The 25,301-nt window shown below is 41.7% G+C and overlaps 1 protein-coding gene across 1 annotated transcript in view; it reads left to right on the top strand.

The window, feature by feature from the left end:
* Window positions 1-25,301, top strand: part of LOC126108205 (uncharacterized) — a 96,192-nt gene that overhangs the window by 48,225 nt on the left and 22,666 nt on the right. Inside the window, exon 3 of the mRNA XM_049913441.1 lies at window positions 1,935-2,105. Within this exon, the coding sequence (XP_049769398.1) occupies window positions 1,935-2,105 (171 nt within the window). The remainder of the gene's footprint in view (window positions 1-1,934; window positions 2,106-25,301) is intronic.

Raw genomic sequence — 25,301 nt, 5'->3', positions numbered from 1 at the left:
CGATAATCAACATCATCTTGTGTGCAGTCAACAACGATGGTGCATGCAGCACATGGGGATAGATTCCCAACCTACACAGAATGTTCCGTTAGGTTATTTCCAGTTCATATATGGGCACATCCTGCTACAGCTAAACTAAGCTGATGTTTAACATGTATTTGTGGTTAGAAAACAATGAGAGGTGGTGGATTCAGATCCCAGTAAAGGAACAAAATACTTTTTCTCGACAGTTCAGATTCTCATTTTGCTATATTTGGATATGTAATGTATTATTGCACTTAGTTAACAATCCTATTAGTTGCTAGGTTTGAATCATCGAACACAATGCCAAGTCATTTCAACATTTCAACATACACCCACACACACATGCTTACCTGTGGCTGAAATGATATTTAAGATCTTTCGTACTTAGTTAACAGAGACAATAGGTGCTCAATTGGAATCCTGGATGGTAGTCTTAATACAAATGTTTTCGTCACTTAATTTCAAGTTGAAAATTAGTTTCCAAAAAGTCATTTATTGCAATAAACTTGAGTTTACAAGCTGCCATCTAATTATAACAGGTTTCGATATTCACATTATCGTGATATTAGTCTGATTGTGGACTCAGTGTTACAAATCAGTTGCTTCAAGTGGGGTCTTGTAGTAATCATTTTGTAGAGTGGAATGTCCATATCGAAAAGAGATCAGACGAACTGCAAGACAGTAACATTATGTGGGTGCATGTGTCATTCCCCTACACTCTGTCAAGGAATATGGGACTTCATCATCATCATACAATTTAGGTGGAGTGGAATTCAGGCTGTTTGGATAGTTTTGATGGCGATAGCACCTGAGCTAACATGTCCAGTAATTCTGTAATTATGTTTTGTGCAAGTATTGGGCATTGTATGTACCTTCTGGCTGCACCTAGATTTGAACTACCTGTTGGACGGGGTTGAGCGACTGCCGTGGAAAACTCAGATGGTACGACTGATTGTTATTAGCTTACTGGTAATTCATTATTTATTTATTTTATTTATGCATTTATTTTACCTGGCAAGATTAGGGCCTTCAGGCCCTCTTACACCTAACCAGGCATACTCAGATTCAACAAATTTCAGTTTCTACAGAACATTAAGGACATATAACATGTTATACAGTATTAATGTTACAGAAAAAAAATTAGAGATTATAAAAGTAGTACAATGATAATTATAACAATAAAAAATAATTATAATAATCAAGAATAATAATAATAGTAATGACTATGTATAGGAAAGTAAACATATTTTTTCTTTTATGAATGTCAGTCCTATTGCTAGTTGGGAATTTTCTCGTTATATTCTTGCAGCTTGTGAGTTATTCTCATCAAGCAGAGACATAAGACGATAGAATGGGGTGAAAGAGATACAGAAGAGGTAGATAGGTTAGAGGAAGAGAAATAGAATGGTAAAATTCGAAGCTATGATGGAGAGGAGAAAGAAAAAGATGAGGGCATGACAATGGTGGCTATACCGTCCCTAATATGTAAGTCTTGAGTTCTCTCTTGAATGTTAAGTGGTTCTGGATAAGACGCAGATCACAGGGGAGCGCGTTCCATAGTCGTATGGCTGAGATGGAGAATGACACAGAGAAAGATTTTGTATTATGTAAAGGTACAGCCAAGATGCTAGACGTATCCGATCTGGTATTGCGGTTGTGGAATGATGATAGGTGTTTAATGTGAAAAGATAAGTATTGGGGGCACCAGTAGCTAAGAAATTGATGAAGTAAGCACATCGTGTGGAGATCGCGTGCCTTATGTGGGCGTATCCAACCTAGCTATTTGTATTAACTGGAGCCCTATCCCCTGTGTGGGTGGTCCCTCAGCAGTGCTGGCCACAGTGAGCCACCTGCACATCCCCACGAGGACACGCCCAGCCAGCTCACACCCTGCCTCTCTGTATGTGCAGTGCACCAGTCGTTACAGAGCCGAGGACCACCACCACCAGCACCACAACCACAACCAGAACCGCCACCACCACCACTGCCACCGCCACCTCTGCCAGCGCACCTCGCCAGACACCTGCTGCTGCGCGGCCCACGACTCCTCCACCTGATGAGGCCACTGTCTCTCAAATGCGGTGAGTTCCCTCAAAACACACACACACACACACACACACACACACACACACCATTATATGGTAGATAAGATATAAATACTGAAAAGCAAAGTGTAAATGCTCAGTCTAGATTTAATGAGGGCCAGCAAAGTGAACTGGGAATAAAATCAAAATATACAATCAGAGGTGGTATCCCCACGACTAGATCATAGTATCATGGGAGAGAGGTTAGTTAAGAATAGGTTGGTAGGAAAAATAGTTATTGTCAACAGTTCAGTGTCTTATTCACAAAGACCAGCAAACCAATGCCAACAATATTTCAGACAGATTTTCACTCTGCAGCGGAATGTGCGCCGATATGAAACTTCCTGGCAGATTAAAACTGTCTGCCAGACAGAGACTCGAACTCGGGACCTTTGCCTTGCGTGGGCAAGTGCTCTACCAACTGAGCTACCCGGGCACGAGTCAAGCCCCGTCCTCACAGCTTTACTTTTGCCAGTACCTTGGCTCCTACCCTCCAAACTTTACAGAAGCTCTCCTGCAAACCTTGCAGAACTAGCACTCCTGAAAGAAAGGATATTGCGGAGACGCGGCCTAGCGACAGCCTTGGGGAGGTTTCCAGAATGAGAGCCGTGCTTGGGTAGCTCAGTTGGTGGAGCACTTGCCCACGAAAGACGAAGGTCCCGAGTTCGAGTCTCGGTCCGGCACAGAGTTTTAATCTGCCAGGAAGTTTCAATAATTCAGACAATGTCATGCCCAGAAAATTTAGTGATGGGGAGAATATGAGTGCACTGAATGTATAAACTGTCAGATGAGATAAATGTCTATTACTTTAGATGTATTGTAATGGTCTAGTAGAGGTCACTCATGCACACACATTTATGAGACCATTTTTGGTGCTTGTCAGGAATGAGAGAGGAGAAAGAACCCAGTAATTTGCTATAAAGTTTCTGTTAGTCGCAAGAAATATACTCGGCAATCACCAAACAGAAGCAAACGCCAGCAGAGCCTCAGCTTGCCAGGGTGTGGACCACCTTGGTTGCCCCACTGTAGTCTGCTGTAACAGCCAGTCTCGGTAACCACAGACATGTTGACAATGTGTGTCTGTCTGAGCAGCAGATTTGCAGTGCCATGAGCTCCCAGAGTCCACAATTACATGCATTCCTATCTCTGTCTTTCCCTACAGTTTGTAACCTCAGCAACCACCTATAGTTCCACAGCGGTTATTCCCTGATGCCTTCAAATATAACTTACTCTGATGACCCTTGTACTTGTCACAGTTTTCTTCATATCACACTATCCTCACCTATTCTGCAGAGATGTTCGATAGTTCTTCTGTTATGAGTTCACCTAGTTTAAACATCCATCAATAGCACCGCATTTACAATTCTCAGATTCCCCTCTTGTTTTTCCATAATCCATGATTAATTTTTATGCAGTACTGTGCTCCAAGCATACATTCAGGTATGTCTAACACAAATTAAGGCCTATCTGTGATATTAGTAACTTTGTTTTGCGAGGAATCTCCTGTTATTCCATGCTACATTACTCCTTACAACAACCGTGCTTTGACCCTCAGTGTAAATTAGCATCACGTGTACCAGAGTCCCTACAAGTGGTCTACTGTGTGGTCCTTAATTCTGTTAACTTTGCCACCAATGTTATTTCTGCCACACCCCAATACTTTCCTCTTTCTTCCATTCATTAATCCTGATTTGGCACTCATTCAACTGTTTATTACATTCACCAATTCTGGTGATTCAGTCTGACTTTCAGTGAACACAGAAATATCACCAGTGAATTTTATAAATGATATCCTTTTCACCTTCAGTTTTAATTAAATTGCTACAAGTTTCTTCAGTTCCACCAATGTTTCTTCAGTGTTCATCTGAACATTTGTGGAGATTACCTGCATCCTTATCTTTAACCATCTTTAATTCAGAATACCAATTCTTGTTGATTATTGTACATATTCTGCTACCTGCTGTTCCATATATCTTATATGTACCTTTTAAAAAAATTTCATGCACTTTCACTGTTTCATGCTGTCAAATGTCATGTAAAGATCTGCAAATCCAATAAAGATCTCTTGATTTTTCTTGAACATCCCTTCCACTACCCCTCGATCCTTTACTCCAAATTCTGTTTTCTCAAACAGATTGTCACCTTTGTCTTCCATTCTTCTGCATGTTGTTGTTATTTTTTCAATAAGTTCTATTCATGAGCTGTTTAGCTACTGCACTTACAGGCGCTTGGTTGCTGCTGTAGTGCCTGGATGGTGTTTCTCTGGCAGTCTGTTGTTATGACTCCTGTCTCATGGATTACACAGACAAATGTGAATACTCACGTGATTGCCATTTATTATCACATCATCTAGAGCCTCAAAGAAGTTAAAATTCCTATTCCATTCCTGTGTACTTCAGTATCCTATTATTTACACACTGAATTCTCATAACAATTCTCTTAAAATTTAGTTCACAAACTGGTCCGAGCATGGGGGTCACAACCCGGACCACACGCCACTGTTAAGCACTAATGAAGGACTGGATCTCTTACTTAGATTGCACATAATTCATTAAGGTCAATCCAACGCATTTATTTCAAATACATAAATGAAGTTACATTTGAATCTGTCTGACATTAAACAGCAATAATAAAAAAAAAATTTCAATATCAGCTGATTTAGTGCGTGAAGTGCGAGTTAAGCCAATAACCAGGTAAACAAAATTTGAATCTGTCTGGTATCAAACGGGAATAAAATACTTTTTTTTATATGTTTAAACTACAGGATTAAGGAATTCCAAATCTTTCCCCTTACTAGGCGGAGGCTGAGCCAGAAACACAGAATGCCCCAAAATCTCAGTTTTGCTGTGAAATCTTACAGGACACCCGAAAGCAGTAACAGACAATGGGTCGGCGCCCACAAATAACATAGGCCAAAAGTCAGGCCTGGAGCACATCCCACGAGAACTTGTTCACACTATGCTCACCACAAACTGTACACATTCCGACCAAACATCTGCTTGCGGTGGCTCCCAGAAGGATGAAGCAACAAACAGCCCCACACCGTGCTTCTCACACAAGCACCTCAATTTGTACAAACACCTAGGCCAACTCCGGACTCCCCTCTCACTGCGAGGCTCGGCACAATTTATACAAAATGCCTTCCAGGCAACCAGTAACCGCCGCAGGAGTTTCACTATTCACAAACAGCCCCAGCGTAACAGACATCACACATGTGCTTACGCCCGAGTTACAACTCAGCCAGTCTCACCGGCCGCCCCAAACCGACTGCCTCTCGCCGTCTCGCGCGCCCCAGCCGAAAACGCAAAGATGCTCATGCCCGGGGACGCACCAAAGATAAGCCGATTGCTGATGATCGACCAGCGATCTGGCTCAGTCATTATCATAACTGAATTGTGATCTGAGTGCACATCTGTTCCTGGATACACCTTACAATTCAATACCTGACTCCAGAGTGTGTGTCTGGTTGTGATGTACTCCAGCTGGAAATGTCTTTACCAGCTAAAGCTCTGCCTCCCTCCTTAAGAGCTGAAAATGCTGAGATACCGAAGCAAACGCACAAATGTCACAGAACACAGGGCATAGCCTTGCAGCAAGTCAGCCATCCACATGTGGTGGAATGGTGCAGGAGGGCTCCTCCAAAGGGAGTGCTTGTAATGGTACCACCGACCACCGTAAATGGCAGTCAGTGATTGCATTAAACCTCTCTCAGGAATTTTTGAGAAAGTTGTGACCGTGAGATAACCTAATGGGAAGAGAACAAACAGACTGGGATTCGTTTCCGAAACACCCCAGCAGAGTATAACCAACACCAAACATTTGAGTGAGGAACAGATGTTCTCCAGCACAAAAGCAAGTCTTATTAATTAAATATTAGTTAGGTATTAAAATTAGTCACCAGTCAAACAATGTAATAAAGCAGAAGGCAGTGCTAAGGCTAACCTAATTTCCCTTGACACACACACACAAAACTCATTCTTTATATCTGTTCACATTACAACAGAGTAACGTAGCCTTGCAGATAAATGTAGTACTAATTTGGAAGTCAAACAAATGGCCAATGAGATAGCGAACAGTAGCATATCCCCACAACAACATGTACCTTGAATCAGGGCTTAATTTCGGTCAGAACACGTTCTGGCACCTCCCAGAAACTCCCTTTCTTCTAATTCTCCCTTTTTTCCCTTTTTTACAGTACAGCACTGGAGATTTGAAATAGTATTAAATCAAAACGTAACTATAATTTAACGCTGCACCAGAACAAGTGAACATGACAATGGGTTGCCAACGTGATGTGATGGGCAGGAGGTACTGTGTGTGTGTGTGTGTGTGTGTGTGTGTGTGTGTGTGTCAGATAAGTGTAGTATCATTCCAAAGTTGTGATTGGTACATATCGCCTTTTGTTTACAACTGCCAACAACCTCAGCGATGTAGTAGCAAGGCAACGTCTCATGTGTGTCAATGAGAAATAAATAATGTAAGCCGTGTTTGAATGTGAATGTCTTTATAATTTGCTTTCATGAAATCATTTCATTCCATGTTGCAATTTATGTCACAGCTAAAAATCAAATGTGCGTATGGAACAGACATGACTAAAAGTGGGCAGTCTTTCGATCCGATGCGTACCTTTGTCCACGGCACTCTTGACCATTGTCTTTATCTGCCCGCACCCTTGTTAGAACATGGTTGACTCTATACAGAAGAGAAGAGCTCGCACAGGGGGCAAATTTGAACTCCCAATGCAGAACGGACATGTATATGTTTGACCCACAAGTCTGTCTGTCTGTCTGTCTGCCCCAACATAGTTCTCAAACGAAAGTTCCAATTTTAAAGCCGTTTTTTTACTTGACAGCTGGTTTAATCAGGACGGTTCTTAGATATATTTTTGAAAGTCTGTTCAGCCATTTAAATGTCATGAGCTACATGAAGTAAAAATGTTTTCCGCCAGCATGCTCTCTTGAAATACATTACGTAGTCCATAAGAATTACATCACGTTATGTAGTGCCAAACTGTAGAGCTCAAAAAGATGTACCTAAATAAAAGATTAAGGTTGAAGAATAATGACGATTTTTGTCTTTTGAAATTACCTGTTTCAGCACCCACAAAGTGTGAGTGTGACTCAACTGTGAAAGACAAACATATGCTCTTGCTGACTTTTCGTGGTTCTTTTTGAGGTCTACAATTCATTAAAAAATTAAATGATTTTCTCTAATAGTTTATGTAGCGTACTGTAAGAGAGCACGAAGGCAGCCCACTTTTTGCGACTTGACTTACAATAATAGCCACAGCTTATTTCTTGTGCTACCTAAAGTAGCGAAATATATACTAATAGATAGTAAATGAATATGTCTGTGAGTTAAAGAAAGAAACATGTAAATCCCATAAGTGGTTCTCACATTACAATTGCCTATCTGTATGTCTGTCTGTGAATTCAGTCTTTGTAGTCCACAATTAGTCATCCAGGTTGCTATCAACAGTGAATGCATCTGAAAGCTACGATGCTGTTAAGAATTACATGAAGGCCATTCACCTGAAATTCTAGTCTAAAAACATATCGATCACGTACGGAGAAAATGAGATTTTTCGAATGTGTGAAAGATTTAAGATTAATAGCCCTCTGAAGTAATGAAGGACTTCAGGGAGTACAAACGGGGTCTGAAACCAGTACTAAGCGGAGAAATGCCAACTGTTCTTGTACAGCCACCAATGTTCAAAAATTTTGTATCAATAATAAACAGCATTGCAGTGTCGATTGCCAAGTGTGAACGTGGCATTTCTGCAATGAACTTAATTATGACACCACTGAGATCGTCACTCTACATCAGCACTGTTTGTAGTTCATCACGCATCAGACTTCTGGGACCACCTGTAGCTAGATATGAAAATGGGCATCTAGGATGGTGAAGGGATATCATTCTGCACTTGCTACACAGTCAAAAGCACGAAGTGATAAAGTGTATAATGAGGATAATTCTGTATTATGGAAATGTTTTCCTTAATCCAGCTCCATTGATTGTGTTTAAAATAATTTCACAATGCTTACTTTTTCTTCCTTTATTTGAGCCACTGAGTATGAATTAGTTAAAACTATGAGTTCAGTTAATAATACATCCGAAAAAGGTACTTTTTATCAATAAATACACAATGTATATTCTGTATAAACTGACTGCTCATATGCCACTGACTTTTGTCAGGATAACAGATGTTTGTCATTTTAAGTTAATACGCTATGTTGAAAGTGTAATAAAATTTAAAGGAACATATTTAAACAAAGTTGTATACCCTTGGGTCAAAGATATATACTGCATGTTGACAGGACTTGTTATTTTATGAGTGAAGGGAAATTAAATTCATATTTCAACTACAAAACTGTCGCTGGCCGCGGTGGTCTAGCGGTTCTAGGCGCTCAGTCCGAAACCGCACGACTGCTACGGTCACAGGTTCGAATCCTGCCTCAGGCATGGATGTGTGTGATGTCCTTAGGTTAGTTAGGTTTAAGTAGTTCTAAGTTCTAGGGGACTGATGACCACAGATGTTAAGTCCCATAGTGCTCAGAGCCATTTGAACAAAACTGTAATTTCAAAATTAACGCTCGGTACAATTTATTATTAATGTGATATTCTTGATTTGGAATTATTTGTAATTTTATCATAAATGAGTTAACAGATCAATACTCAATCTGACCGATTCAGTTTATTGGTCATTAGAGGTTTAATTGTTGAACGGCAAATCGAGCTAAAAATCTACTGAGATGTGGGATTCTTGAAGTTATGAACTGCTGCTTGAAACAGTATAACATCTTCGTGCAGCTTGCTGAAGTAAAATTCTTTAAATAATGGTTTAATGTACAAACTAATTTTTTTATATACACAGTATGTTATTGGAAATGAAAAAGTAATTTTAACAGAGCTATAGTGGAACTCAAGAAGCTTTGACATTTTTGTAAAATATTCGCCAAAGATGGATGATTGTTATAAGTGCAACTTTGACTGATATGGTCGACTTCACTGTGAAGCTGATTTTAATATAAGTGCATGTTTATTGTAGTAATACACTCCTGGAAATTGAAATAAGAACACCGTGAATTCATTGTCCCAGGAAGGGGAAACTTTATTGACCCATTCCTGGGGTCAGATACATCACATGATCACACTGACAGAACCACAGGCACATAGACACAGGCAACAGAGCATGCACAATGTCGGCACTAGTACAGTGTATATCCACCTTTCGCGGCAATGCAGGCTGCTATTCTCCCATGGAGACGATCGTAGAGATGCTGGATGTAGTCCTGTGGAACGGCTTGCCGTGCCATTTCCACCTGGCACCTCAGTTGGACCAGCATTCGTGCTGGACGTGCAGACCGCGTGAGACGACGCTTCATCCAGTCCCAAACATGCTCAATGGGGGACAGATCCGGAGATCTTGCTGGCCAGGGTAGTTGACTTACACCTTCTAGAGCATGTTGGGTGGCACGGGATACATGCGGACGTGCATTGTCCTGTTGGAACAGCAAGTTCCCTTGCCGGTCTAGGAATGGTAGAACGATGGGTTCGATGACGATTTGGATGTACTGTGCACTATTCAGTGTCCCCTCGACGATCACCAGTGGTGTACGGCCAGTGTAGGAGATCGCTCCCCACACCATGATGCCGGGTGTTGGCCCTGTGTGCCTCGGTCGTATGCAGTCCTGATTGTGGCGCTCACCTGCACGGCGCCAAACGCGCATACGACCATCATTGGCACCAAGGCAGAAGCGACTCTCATTGCTGAAGACGACACGTCTCCATTGGTCCCTCCATTCACGCCTGTCGCGACACCACTGGAGGCGGGCTGCACGATGTTGGGGCGTGAGCGGAAGACGGCCTAACGGTGTGCGGGACCGTAGCCCAGCTTCATGGAGACGGTTGCGAATGGTCCTCGCCGATACCCCAGGAGCAACAGTGTCCCTAATTTGCTGGGAAGTGGCGGTGCGGTCCCCTGCGGCACTGCATAGGATCCTACGGTCTTGGCGTGCATCAGTGCGTCGCTGCGGTCCGGTCCCAGGTCGACGGGCACGTGCACCTTCCGCCGACCACTGGCGACAACATCGATGTACTGTGGAGACCTCACGCCCCACGTATTGAGCAATTCGGCGGTACGTCCACCCGGCCTCCCGCATGCCCACTATACGCCCTCGCTCGAAGTCCGTCAACTGCACATACGGTTCACGTCCACGCTGTCGCGGCATGCTACCAGTGTTAAAGACTGCGATGGAGCTTCGTATGCCACGGCAAACTGGCTGACAATGACGGCGGCGGTGCACAAATGCTGCGCAGCTAGCGCCATTCGACGGCCAACACCGCGGTTCCTGGTGTGTCCGCTGTGCCGTGCGTGTGATCATTGCTTGTACAGCCCTCTCGCTGTGTCCGGAGCAAGTATGGTGGGTCTGACACAACGGTGTCAATGTGATCTTTTTTCCATTTCCAGGAGTGTAATTCTCTCCCAATGCCAAATGCATTGATTGCTTTTCCTACAAGATGTATTCTACATGTAAAACGTTTTTCGGTCAGATTGCAGCAAATGTTTTAACATTTATAATAACAGGTCCCTTTTGATTGTTTGTGGTTTAATAAATAAATATTCAGTTTGCAGCAGCTACTCATGAAATATGTTTCTCTCAGTTAATACAGTATGGGCTTATGGAAAATGAACAAATCTGTCATCTCTATGATGAGTTTATCATTGCCCACGGAAAGCAAAGGTCCCAAGTTCGAGTCTCGGTCTGGCACACAGTTTTAATCTGCCAGGAAGTTTCATATCAGCGCACACTCTGCCGCAGAGCGGAAATCTCATTCTAGGAACAATTGTGGTTTTCAGTTCAATTTTTACACATAGTCTCATGTTAATTAAATGGTAAAGACCTTTCTCTTTGGCTAGTAACATAGGAACTACTTAATTATTTTACAATAGTAAAAGTAATCTTAGATATTTTTTAGACTATTAGTTACATTTTACATTCAGAAGGGAATTTATTTATTACCTGTATAAATAAAACTTCTGATTTCTTTTTTACTCACTATCATGAAAGTTTCAAATGACAAAATCTGACTGAAGAACATTACGTATAGTCTTTCCTCATGGCAGTGTAACATGTGGGGAGGAGACGAGAGGAGAGAAGGAAGATTACGGCAGACTCAGGGTGAGGAGGGGGAACGTTTTAACTTTATCTTGCATTGTCATCAACTCAGATGCGACGCAACAATCAGCTGCTATGGTACAAAATGCTCACGGAATTAACGTTTCATGAAGACGTGGGAAATCTGAATTGTACTAGACCCAGATCGAGCAGGAATATCTTCATCGTCATTAACTGCTAAATGCCTTATTGATAAATACTGAACACACGTTCGTAGAGCAGCTACAAAGAAACTGTTTGAACGTTGTGGCTGGCAGCATTTGAAAACATGATGTCGTGAGTATGACTTGGTGCCAATACGTGTGAAGCAGAACTATGGAGCAAAGTGACACTGGTACGGCAGATGGTGGAACCTTGTGGTGCTATGTTTTTGATTATAAGATAGTATGGTTTAAAAACCTGAATTTCAGAACTGTATTTAAGAAAGAATTTCTCATTGTAAGTCTTATCACAAGTCTCTCTCCGTGGCCAGTGGGGGGAGTGGTAGAAGGGGGCGCCTTGCGGCACCTAAAAGTTTAAAAGTTAAGCCCTGCCTTGAATGAACTACATGCAGCAGTTAATAGAACCAGTCACCAACACACATGATACTAATAGCAATACTGAACAGGGCAGAGCATGAAGTGATTGATTTAAATCAGGAGGTCTATTATTATCATACCATATAACATCATTGCTAGTACATGGTCTCTATACCTCTATGTTACCCAGCTTGTATTAAAGTAGCTAATGCAGTAAATATTTCTTTATTGGGCACAGTTTGAAGCAATTAAACAGAATGCAAATCTAACTACACTGGCTGTGGAGGTACCTTTGCTTTGCTTCATTAACTAACTAGTTTAGCACATGATTGCCTCAAAGTCTCATGGTTTGACGAGCCATGATCATTAACAAATCTTCACAAGTGTGTATGGAAAATGGTGACTATTCTCATCAATAATTATTCATTAAGTGAAGCACAACAAACTATAACTCTTCAAATAACAAATTTGCTTTGAAAATTAGTCTTTTAACCCTCTCAAAATATAGTTGGCTGGGCAAATGCCAACACCATTAAATTCAAGTTCAAACACCTTCTCATGGAATGAACAGTAATAAAACTTTGTAATTCTGATCAAAGTGCATAAATGCAACAATTAATAATCTTTTTCACTTCTAATCAGTATTATTATTATTATTATTCTTTTAACTAACAACTTTACTATTTTTGGACAGCTTTTACGTAAGGCAAAGTATTTAAGAAAAGTAATGCAGATCGATTTAAAAATGCACTGGAAGTGGTGTATTTCTCAAATTATTAAACTGAACTTGAAACACAATAACTCCACACATTAGAAAGCAATCACAACTATTTTTACGGCTGCTTAATAGTCTTTTCATAATAAATTAGCACACTCGGAATTAAATTCACTAGGATAGGATTCTCAAGGTTTGTGATTTGGGATAATTACAGGTGTAATATAGAGCGTTTAGCAACACCACGATTGTTATTAATATCAACCAAATTTCACAAATACCTGGTCCATTTACAGAGTGCCAAATATAAACATTTTGGTGGAAGGCTGGTGGCACTGGTGGCTGTTAACATGGCGGCGATGTAGTTATGGCAGTACTGTTGGCCTCGCCCTGTTATAGATCTTCTGAATTATATTTTTGCAGGGCCGAAAACCGTGCCATTATACATGGTATCACCAAATGCAGCATACGAGGTCCATAAATAACGCTCTTAGCTCCTCTGTCTCAAAACTGCAAGAGTATGAACTACAATGTTCCGCTACTGCTAGCGAGATGTTAACCACAGCATTGGTCAGGCCTCATTCCTTACCCGTTGCAAAGGACACATTTCAGCTTGTGCTAACCACTCCTTTTCCATTCCGCCAGGCTACTTCTGTAGCTGTAGGGCTTCCCCACACCCTTTACATTCAACCCTGCATTCCCTAACAATGGACCAAGTCATTTACAGTACATTATATAACAATCATTCCAGTAGTTATTTACATTCATAAGCGTAAATTGAACATTGTTCAAAAAGTTCACATAACTGAAATATGTATACATTGTCTAAGAATTTCCGTGACAGGTAAAACACTCTACATATGACAGATACAGCACTCTACATACGCAACTCTACAAATAGAAATATCAATACAAAGTAGGTCAAAAATGGATGTTACATATGCCCCATGGTTCACTGAAGATTCCTGCTACGCAAACATCAATAACACCTTAATGGTACCAAGCAGTCGAAAATAATAATCACTTCATCCAGAGCTGAGCATGAAAAGAATACATTGCAAAACACATTAAAACACTATACACTCTATACACGTAATTACCAAAACAAGACATAAGCAACATGATTCAATTATGTACACCTGTCACATCTGACTCTCATTTTGTGAAACAGTAAGTTGAGTAGTAAGCAAAATTTATCTGTATTGCCAAGAATATTGAGTAGCATTTTGTAAGCATTAAGAAATGTAGGTATACACATAAAAGTATACCCCCTACAAATATCACAAGCAATTTGACATTGTACATGCAACACATCCTATAGCATGATTTTGAATTTACAAAGGAGGAAATATCAATGCTGATTCTAATAATAGTAGTCCATTCTTTGATATTTACATAAACAAACATATTTAAACTGAACCTACCATTCTTTTCTTACTGCCTTTATTTGAAACACAGTCCCTCTTTGAAAACTGTAGCAAAACACATACAACACTAACAGATATGAAAATAAAATAATTTTGCTACCTGCAATAGCATCTTGCACTGCATTTCACAACATTAACAAATTACATATCACATTAATCAATTGGCTGCCCATTTTGGGTTTTGGCAGTCTATTACAGTCAGTTTTTTTGCCCCACTTTGGCAAGTCTTCTATGCTGCCCATTCTGTATTTAAGGCATTCCACATTTCTTTTCAATTTGGCAACATTTGCTTGTAGCCCTTTCAGTACAGGGTTTCACATATTTTACAACAGCTTTTAGAATCTGAAACTTCTAAGATAGTAACAGCAATTTTACATAGGTAACAAGATTTTTATAAGAACATAAATTACAGTTAAAAACAGTATAGTAGCTTCATAAGATACATTATTTCATCTACAGCATAATATACATTTTTAGTCTGGTATGATTTCTTCATTTATTTATTCCTAGGTACATACAGTTTGAGATCCAATACAATATGGATATCAAGGAGCTTCTTCGACTCTGGGTAGATTAAATAGTAGGCATTGTTGTGAGGTGTGTCTTGTACTGTGAATGGCCCATTATATATACATAAATTTAAAAATTTCGTGGTTAAGTTCACTTGATTATTCATGGGTCTTCAGAACATAGTCTCCAATTTTGAACATGGCAAACTTCAGGTTGCTATTGTGCCTTTTAGATCTCGTTTTGGCTTTGTTTTTTCTTTTACCAATTCTTTCTTCTGGGCTAATCCCAAATCTGTAAACGGTGGGAACTCTAGTTTTTCCTCATTTAAACATTTGCTCTTAGTATTGAGCAGAATTTCCCCAGGTGTGAACTCAGTAAACCCATGAGGCAAGGTCTTCACTAAACTCTCAAATTCACATACAAATCTGCCCTACGCTAAGTGGTTATGGTGACAATAGGTCCTACATAACCATCCTATTTCCCTCGCATACCGCTCAACAGGGTTGCTGCCTGGATGGTAGGCCAAAATATATTTAGTTTCTACACAATTCTGCTCCATTCCATCTTTCTAGGTTTTGTAATTAAATTGGGGCCATTATTGGGCAGTACTGCACTGGGTTTTCCAATGGTTCTCAAATACTGAATGATCCTATTGAATACTGACATTGCTGTCACCTTTTTCAGGAGATACAATTTTATAAATTTAGATAATACTTCCAAAACCACTAAAATACATTTACAATTACCAGAAGTTGTGGGGAGGGGTCCATACAGGTCCACAGACAGTAAATCGATGGTATCTTTAGGTAATGTGTTCTGCATTGGGCCTTGACTAGTTCTATTGGTTGCCTTAGCTATCTGGCAGGTGTCACAAGACCTAATACGTTCAGTTACCTTTCGACTCGTACTATTGGCAATCACTATAACACTAGCCAATTTATCTAGACACTTCTTTGGCCCAATGCTAGTGAAAATAATCTGACATCTGTATCAAATTGGGTAGGCCAACACACCATCCATTCTTCAGTAATGAAGCCTTTCCTCTTATACAAGATACTTTTAAAATTCAAAATTTACTTATACAGATTTCCAATTTGGTTGCTCATTTTGATGATATCGCATGGTTTTGCAAATCTGTTCAAATTAATTTTTGCCAACTTCATGTAATTAATTTGGAAAGTTCCATTTCCATTGCATTCCTTGGGTACTTCATCAGTACCATTGGGACAATTCATTACCACATAATTTTTTGTACCCTTCACATAGCAGATTTCATAATTAAATTGTTGCAGGTATAAAGGCCATTGGGTGAGCCTGCCATTTAGAAGGCAACAACCTGTAAGGAATGTTTGAGCTTTGTGGTCAATGTGTGATGATCGTAAAACCCCACCAATCTATAAATTTCTTTAGGTCCCATAATATGGCCAAGGCTACCTCCTCTGATATGGTATGGTTCCTTTTGTTTCCTGTCAATGCCCTGCTGGCAAAAGCTATAGTTCTATGTGCTAAATTTCCTGTACCTTTTATCTCCTGGAAAATTTCAATACCAATCCCATAGGTGCTACTGTCAGTATTCATATTGAAAGTCTCTGACAGTACTGGGTGATGTAAGACATTATCATGTCAAAGTTTAATCTTTAAAGATTCACAATCCTGCCGACTCATCTGTCCAAACAAAAGCACTAAATCTTTTTATAGATTGTTCAAGTGTGGATTGTTGAAGGGTTTCTCCTTCACAAATTTTCTGTAAAATCCACACCAAACCAACCTAAAAAGGCTTACAACTGTTTCCTATTTTTTGGTGTGGGAAATTTTTCTAAGGCACGTAGCTTTCTCCAGGTCCTTATTAATGCCGGTAGTAGTAATTATATGGCTCAAGAATTTAATTTCTAATTTTACACGTTTACATTGCTATAATTTTAAAGTGATGCCTCCTGCTTGAAGAGCAACAGTTTGGAGCTTTTTTGCCAGTTTTCATTGGAGATAAATAAATCATGTACATAAATAGTTAACCTGGAACTCAACTCCTCCCCTAACACAAAGTCCAGAGCTCTAATAAACACTGCCAGAGAGGTATTCAGTCCAAATGGAACTACTTTGTATCGATACCATTTCCCGGTAAACAGGATTGCTTTATATTCATGTGATTCTAGACTTAATGGGATTTGCCTATAGCCAGCAGTCATGTCGAAGCTGGTTAAATACCTCATTATGAAAATTTTGCCACATTTTGTCCAGATTTTCAGGCCTGTGCACCTCTCTTTTTACTTTGTCTAGAGTTAGCACAACAATGGCCACATGTACTCCTCCATCCTTGTTGACAATGATAAGTGGACTGATATATTCGCTGTTACTGTGTTATATCACTCCTCATTCCATAATCTTATCTGTTTCATTCTGCACGGCCTGTTTCTTAGAAAAAGGTTCCGAATAAAGTTCCACAAAGAATGGATCATGATCCAGAGTTGCAATACAGTATCCAAAATTTTGAGCCAGTCCGCGTTAACCGAAAATGATCTACTGTCGCTTTCTAAGATAGTAATAAATTCTGCTTCCTCAGGGCTGGCCAGAAATTCTGCACGCGTGCGGTGCTCCTGCACACGTGCAACTTCCGGGTCACAGCGTGCATGCCGCAGCCGTCAGCATTCATGTAGTGCACGTTTCTATGCACAGATGTCGCTTTATCCACTTGCTGGGGTACTCTGTACCAGCGCATTCTAGTGCTCTTTCCACAGCTTGCAAGCCAACCATGGGAAGGTATTTTGTGTATTAAAACATTTAAAATACTGTCACAATCTACTCATTGAGACGTCTACTTTTATGTTACCAGTTTAACCCAGTAAGAAAAGTAATACAGTTAACAACCGTGGGTTTTTATTAAGGCAGCTTGACTGACGGCTCGCAAACACGCGTAACATTTTTGATGTAGTATTTAAGAAAGAGAGCAGTTAGTGACTTCCAGCGAACCTTATTCATGATTTCAAATAACATTGAACTAATGCAAGGTTTCCTATAACTAATTCTCGGTGCCCTCAGTTACACCCACATAATTTCTGTCTCACTGACCTCTGAACAGAGTGACAACCGCAGACGTCTCAATCACCTGTTATTTCAATACTATTACCAGTTCTGTCTAAAATCTGCATAATAACCGACAATTAGATGAAGGTTATTGTTTATCGACTTCAGCTGAGCGTAGCCCTTCACACATTAAAAAAACCCTAAATGTAAGTATACATTCGAACAATCGGTTTAATGAGCAATTTTTCTGATAATGTACGATGGAGCAGAATGATGCAATTATGCACAGTTAGTAAACAATTTTTAATTATGAAAGGAATAAATCCAAACACGTTTATCACTGGTCATGAGGAATGACATAGTTAATATCTGGCATAAAAGATCAGCTCATTGACGAACGTAAGCAGTTGTGAAGATTTTCATCACTTATGCTTTATAGAGACCTTGATTTATTCATCACCCAGAAAAATCTTTCACAGACATATGTCAACCCGAACATGGACATAAGTCTAGCGGTATCTTTGTGCAGGCGTGGAAATTCTTGTTGTGAAAAATTTTCATAGAATTCTTTTGAACTTCGCACTGCAAGGAACTTGTCCTTTAGTCTTGTATTGCAGTGTAGGTCGATCAGTTCCATCTGTAGAACATTCGGAGCATCTTCAACTGACGACGAGAACGGTCGGGCAAAGAGGCGAATGGCAGGAGGCAAACTCGTATCATCTGCAAATTGTGCTCGAAATTGTTCCTTAATTTTTACAATTATTGATATGTATTCTTGAAATGTACCAGTCCAAGAGTCGGGAAATGTGCAGTGTTTTCTGTCATTAGCTGGCGCTCCCAAAGTGCAAGCTTCCTTTCAAAGGCATTTACTTTTTCCAACATGTCAGAAATTAAATTATTTTCACCTTGCAAACTGACGTTCAGGCTGTTCATGTGAGACGTAATGTCCACAAGAAGTGCAAGGTCTGATATCCAACAAGGGTCTTCCAACGTAGGTTCACTTTTCCCTTCTCATGTAAGAATGTTACTATGACCAAACGTAAATCAAAAAATATTTTCAGCATTTTACCTCAACTGATCCAGCGTACTTCAGTATAGTAAGCTATGTTGCCGTACTCTGCTCCTAATTCCTCCAAGAACCGTCAAAACTGGTGATGCTTATGCCCATGTGTCTTCAGGTAGTTTACAGTATGCCCAACAATTTGCATGACGTTTGCTAACGTTACTGATTTTGCACAAAGCGCCTCTCGATGCAGAATGCAGTGAATTCCATACGTCTCACTTGTGCGCCCTAGCTTTTGGCTCCATGTGTGGTCACTGAGACTCACCGATTCCAATCCATAGCGACACCATCAATAGCTTGCTTGACAGCTTGGAGTAAGTCCGCACCTGTAGTAGTCCCTTTCAAAGATACTAAGTCCAAAACGTCCTCTTTCACAAAGTGCGTTATCGACACCTCGTATGTATATCACAACTTGGGCTGTATCTGTAAGATCTGTTGCTTCATCGAGCGCAACAGAGAAAGCAACAAAGTCTTTTGCCTTATTTACTAGCTGCCTGTGCAGATCGCCGGCCATAGCACTGATACGTCTTGTCACTGTTTGTTTGGATAGACTGATTTCTTGAAACCTGCTAACGTTTGTGGGACACTGTTGAGTACACTACACTCGTCTTTGTGATACGTATTGTAGTGTCTTTCAATTGAAAACTTACGCTGGCTGCCTATTATTCGGTGGCACAGCAAACACTTGAGTTTTCACCAATGACTACAAAAAAGAATTGCAGTACCCAGTCATTTTTAAACAACTGAGAACATAGATCTACATCTACATCTACATACACACTCCGCAATCTACCATACGGTGCATGGCGGAGGGTACCTTGTACCACAACTAGCATCTGCTCTCCCTGTTCCACTCCCAAACAGAACGAGGGAAAAATGACTGCCTATATGCCTCTGTACGAGCCCTAATCTCTCTTATCTTTGTGGTCTTTCCGCGAAATATAAGTTGGCGGCAGTAAAATTGTACTGCAGTCAGTCTCAAATGCTGGTTCTCTAAATTTCCTCAGTAGCGATTCACGAAAAGAAGGCCTCCTTTCCTCTAGAGACTCCCATCCGTGTTCCTGAAGCATTTCCGTAACACTCGCGTGATGATCAAACCTACCAGTAACAAATCTAGCAGCTCGCCTCTGAATTGCTTCTATGTCCTCCCTCAATCCAACCTGTTAGGGATCCCAAACGCTCGAGCAGTACTCGAGAATAGGTCGCACCAGCGTTCTATAAGTGGTCTACTTTACAGATGAACCACATCTTCCCAAAATTCTACCAATCAACCATAGACGACCATCCGCCTTCCCCACAACTGCCATTACATGCTTGTCCCACTTCATATCACTCTGCAATGTTACCCCCAAAATATTTAATCGACGTGACTATCTCAAGCGCTACGTTACTAATGGAGTATTCAAACATTACAGGATTCTTTTTCCTATTCATCTGCATTAATTTACATTCATCTATATTTAGAGTTAGCTGCCATTCTTTACACCAATCACAAATCCTGTCCAAGTCATCTTGTATCCTCCTACAGTCACTCAACGACGACACTTTCCCGTACGCCACAGCATCATCAGCAAACAGCCGCACATTGCTATCCACCCTATCCAAAAGATCATTTATGTAGACAGAAAACAGTGGACCCACCACACTTCCCTGGGGCACTCCAGATGATACCCTCGCCTCCGATGAACACTCACCATTGAGGGCAACGTACTGGGTTCTATTATTTAAGAAGTCTTCAAGCCACTCACATACTTGGGAACCAATCCCATATCCTCATACCTTAGTTAGGAGTCTGCAGTGGGGCACCGAGACAAACGCTTTCCCAAAGTCAAGGAATATGGCATCCGTCTGATACCCTTCATCCATGGTTCGCAAGATTTCATGTGAAAAAAGCACAAGTTCCATTTTGCAGGAGCGGTGCTTTCTAAAGCCATGCTGATTCATGGAGAGCAACTTCTCTGTCTCAATGAATTTCATTATATTCGAACTGAGAATATGTTCATGAATCCTGCAATAAACTGACGGTCAGGATATTGGTCTACAATTTTGAGGATCTGTCCTACCCTTTTTATATACGGGCGACACCTGCGCTTTTTTCCAGTCGCCCGGGACTTTGTTGGGCAAGAGATTTGCGATAAAAGCAAGCTAAGTAAGGAGCCAATGAAGTAGAGTACTCTCTGTAGAACCGAATTGGAATCCCATCAGGACCTGGCAATTTATTTATTTTCAACCCATTCAGCTGCTTCACAACCCCAGGGATGTCTATCACTATGCCCTCCATATGGGAATCTGTATGAGGCTCAAACGGTGGTATGTTTGTACGATTATCTTGCGTGAAAGATTTCTCAAATGCTAAATTTAAAATTTCAGCTTTCGTTTTGCTGTCTTCAGTTGTCAGGCCAGACTGATCAGTGAGTAACTGGATGGAAGCCTACGACACACTTACCGATTTTACATAAGACCAGAATTTCCTTGGGTTTTTAGCAAGATCTTTTGCTAAGGTATGACGGTGGTAGTGGTTGAATGCTTCGCGCACCACTCTTTTTACAGCAGCATGAATCTCTACTAACTTTTGCCTGTCCTGATTCTCCAAATTGCGCTGTTAAACCACGGTGGGTCTTTTCCGTCCGTAACCAACATTTTTGGCACATACTTGTCCAATGCGTGTTTTATAATGTGTTTAAAATTTGCCCGTAATACTTCCACGTCCATCACACCAGAAGTCAATGAAGTTGATTCATTTACTAAGTGGGATGCTAACAACTGCTTATCTGCTCTTTCTAGTAAGAATACTCTGCTAGCCTTCTTCACCGAGTGTTTAACTTTCGTAACCATAGTCGTAATGACAACATCATGATCACTAATCCCTGTCTCAACACTGACACCATAGATAAGGTCTGGTCTGTTCGTGGCTACCAGATCTAAAATATTTCCATTACGCATTGGCTGTCGATGTAGCTGCTCAAGACAGTTTTCGGATAATGTGTTCAAAAGTAATTCACACGACGGCTTGTCTGTGCCATCTGTAACGAATCCACAGACATCCCAATCTATTCTACGTAGGTTGAAGTCGCCTCCGACTAATATTGCATGATCCGGGTACTTCTGCGATACAGAATGTAGACTCCCTTCGAATGATTGTAGAACTGTGACGGTGGAACCTGGTGGCCAGTAATAACAGCCCACAATTAACTTTATTTTCCCTAGCCCTGTTACACGTGTCCAGATAACTTCACAATCACACTCTACTTCGACCTCAGTAGACACAATATTTTTGTCAACTGCAATGAAGACACCACCACCTCCTACGGTGTCTTATCTGTCTGTCTGATACACGTTCCAACCCTCACTAAATATTTCAGAACTTCCTATCTCAGGGTTCAGCCAGGTCTCAGTTCCGAGAATAATTTGCACGCCACACGCTTCCTGGTGGGCAGTAAACTTTATTCCGAACACACTGGAAATTTACTGCTAATATCTTGATAGCTGAAGTGTCTTTACACTGAGCGCGTCCTGATTTCTCTGCCTGCACGTCGACTGGTGAGTGTTCATCAGGACACCTCGCACTACTGCCTAGCCTAAAAAAAACCCATGTGCATGCCACAAGTACTCTGCTACCCGAGTAGCCGCTTCCTTTGTGTAGTGTACCCCTGACCTATCTAGGGGCGTCCCACAATTTCCCACCCAGTAGCGCAAGTCTAGAAATCTGCAGCCGAGACCGTCACAGAGCGGACGAAGTCTCTGGTTGAGACCCTCCACTCGGCTCCAAACCAAAGGACCCCGATCTACTCTGGGAACGATGCTGCAAATAGAGAGCTCTGCTTGCACCCCGCGCGCGAGGCCAGCGGTCTTCACCAAATCCGCCAGCCGCCCGTACGAACTGAGGATCGTCTCGGAACCCGAGCGACAGGCGTCATTGGTGCTGAAGTGAGCAACTACTTGCAGACGACTGCACCCCGTACACTCGTTAGCCGCAGGCAAGGCCGCCTCCACATCTCGGGTGATGCTCCCCGGCAGACAGACAGAGTGCACGTTGGAATTCTTTCCAGCCTTGTACGCTACTCCCCTAAGGGGCTCCTTCACCCGCCTAACGTTGGAGCTCCCAATAACCAGCAAGCCTTTGCCCCCGTGTGCCTGCTCGGGCCCTGCTGAAGGAGCGGCCACCTGCCCACTGAAAGGACAAACGGGCGAGGCCAGCTGGCCAGCCTCCACATTGGCCCTCCGCCTCGAGCGACGCGAATGCGTTGCAGTCCGCCACTCACCCTGAGGTGAGTCCTTTGCTTTTTCACAGTACCTGCCATTTCTCAGTACTTCTCTGTCAAGGTTTCGGACACCAGGGGTAAACGGGACTGGGTGTGTTGCGGTCTTGCTTGTACCACGTAAACAGGGAAGTGGAGCCGCCGCCGTTCATTTAGGACACATGTCTAATAACAGATGTCACTGTCGTTTGCTGTCGCACATGTGCGCACATGATCAGCACTTCCACATCTCTGCACACTCATTTCCACTTTGACCTTTTTAATACATGACACATGGTCGTGTGACTGTTTTCATTTCTGAAGAAGTCCTAAGTACGATACATGTGAACGTGATGCTTTCAGTTTATCTTGTTCTCATCGTGAAAGCTGGTTAGTCCAAAGACTGTGTTTATGTATACATTTTCTGGGAATTACCTTTCATTTTGAGTAAAGAGGTCCACGTGACAGTTTTCGATTATGCTCCGGTAGCGCCGAAAATAAGCTGTTGCGATCCCGCAGTTGCTATACTCAAATTCTTATGTTTCATGCTGTCCATCCACTCTACACTTAGACTTTTTTTCCCGCGCCCTTTATAATGTTGTTGGATGGCAAACCTCGCTCCACCAGCACTGCTTAAATTATTCATTTCTTAGGTACATTATGCATTATCACTGAATGACCGCCAACCCGGGCGTCCGCCTATATTCCGCCAAGCGTCAGCAGCTCGTGGTCTTGCCGTAGTGTTCTCGGCTCCCGCGCTCGGAGTCCCGGGTTTGATTTTTCGGCAAGGCCAGGGATTTTCTCTGCCTCGAGACGATGTTGTGTGTCCATCATCATGTCATCATCATTGGCGTCAACTGAAAAGGATTTGCAATACGGCGGCCGAACTCCCACGCGTGGGGCCTCTCGCCCCACAATGCCAAATGATCATTTCATTTCATTCCCCCATGTCACTAGAATGCCAGCACACTATCTACAAAATCACGAAACCAGCACCATACTTGAATAGTGACACATTACTGATTGTGAGCACATTCAGCCATTAATCACAAATTCACGTGGTAGTAATGCAGAAGCCGAGTTGACTTTTCCGTTAATTCCCCGTGTAATGCAGCCCACAGACCTTTTTCGCTACCTCAGCGAATGATTGTTGCCGCTAGCGCCGAGGAAAGTTGGAATTTTAAACTCTCCCGCAAGGACCAAAAAACTCGTAAAGTTAGCACATACTCACAGCAGTGCGTAGGGCGAAGTTCGAACATAATGTAAGAGGTAGGACTGGCAGCTTGCATTACCAAATACAATTTTTTCTTCTGTTTGACACAGTTCCACTCAAAGATTTTGATTTGTGGGGACAATTTCTACGTAACACTGCCCATCTCAAACACGTGCCTGCAAACAATTTATAGCTGTTAATGTGATCTTCACAAAATTGTTCATTCCAGAAAAAATTACACGTTTCCCATTAGTGTAATTAACATTGGACTCTGTCGTTGGAAATGCTAATGTACAAAGCAATTAGGGCACGCGTATATAATAGCAGTAACTGGTATTTTTATATTTGTACAGATTAGTAACGGTTATTCAGGTTCCAGTAACGTTACTAAGACAACTGGTGTAAGTTTCATCTAAACGTACTTGTTGTACAATATACTGAATACGACATTGCAGAGCCCGTGTTATTCCGAATCACAGTGCGAAGTTCCGCTGCATATGCGTCTCCAATGGAACAGGCACTACGGCGGCTACAGCGTGTACTCGTACATCTGTACAGGTGAGACATTTTACCTGTCTGCGAATAAATACGATATTGCGACCGGTCGCGATAAGCGGGAAACACGGCTTCGAGTCCCGGTCCGACACAAACTTTCACTGTCGTCATTCCACTGTACATCTGACGGTTGTCCGTATTCGCGACTGCGGAAGCGTTTCTCGTATTTCATAGCACCTGTAGTCGCCGCTTTGCCTGTTCCTTCGGAGGTGCACAGGAACTTTGCACCGTAATTCGGAATTCCACAGGCACTGCAATAACGCAAATAAATTCAATGTTAGTCTGTATCCGTAAAGATAAGATTGTCGCAGTAACTCTGTCATTGACGCAAACTTCCGATTACCCTTCCAGGAAAAAAAGTCAAATGTAAATAAAACGCATCGAAAGAAGCAGAGCAATGGGCAGTTCCGTTGAGTTTTTAGTACTCAAAGCGACATCAGTGAACCCCTGTACCGTAGATCGTATCTCTGCGTAGCAACGTAAACAGAGATCGCAGTTTGGTTCGCACTGCTAAATACACTCCTGGAAATTGAAATAAGAACACCGTGAATTCATTGTCCCAGGAAGGGGAAACTTTATTGACACATTCCTGGGGTCAGATACATCACATGATCACACTGACAGAACCACAGGCACATAGACACAGGCAACAGAGCATGCACAATGTCGGCACTAGTACACTGTATATCCACCTTTCGCAGCAATGCAGGCTGCTATTCTCCCATGGAGACGATCGTAGAGATGCTGGATGTAG

Source organism: Schistocerca cancellata, chromosome 11, assembly GCF_023864275.1.
Source record: "Schistocerca cancellata isolate TAMUIC-IGC-003103 chromosome 11, iqSchCanc2.1, whole genome shotgun sequence".
Lineage (NCBI taxonomy): Eukaryota > Metazoa > Arthropoda > Insecta > Orthoptera > Acrididae > Schistocerca > Schistocerca cancellata.
This window is presented reverse-complemented; position numbering and strand designations above follow the sequence as displayed.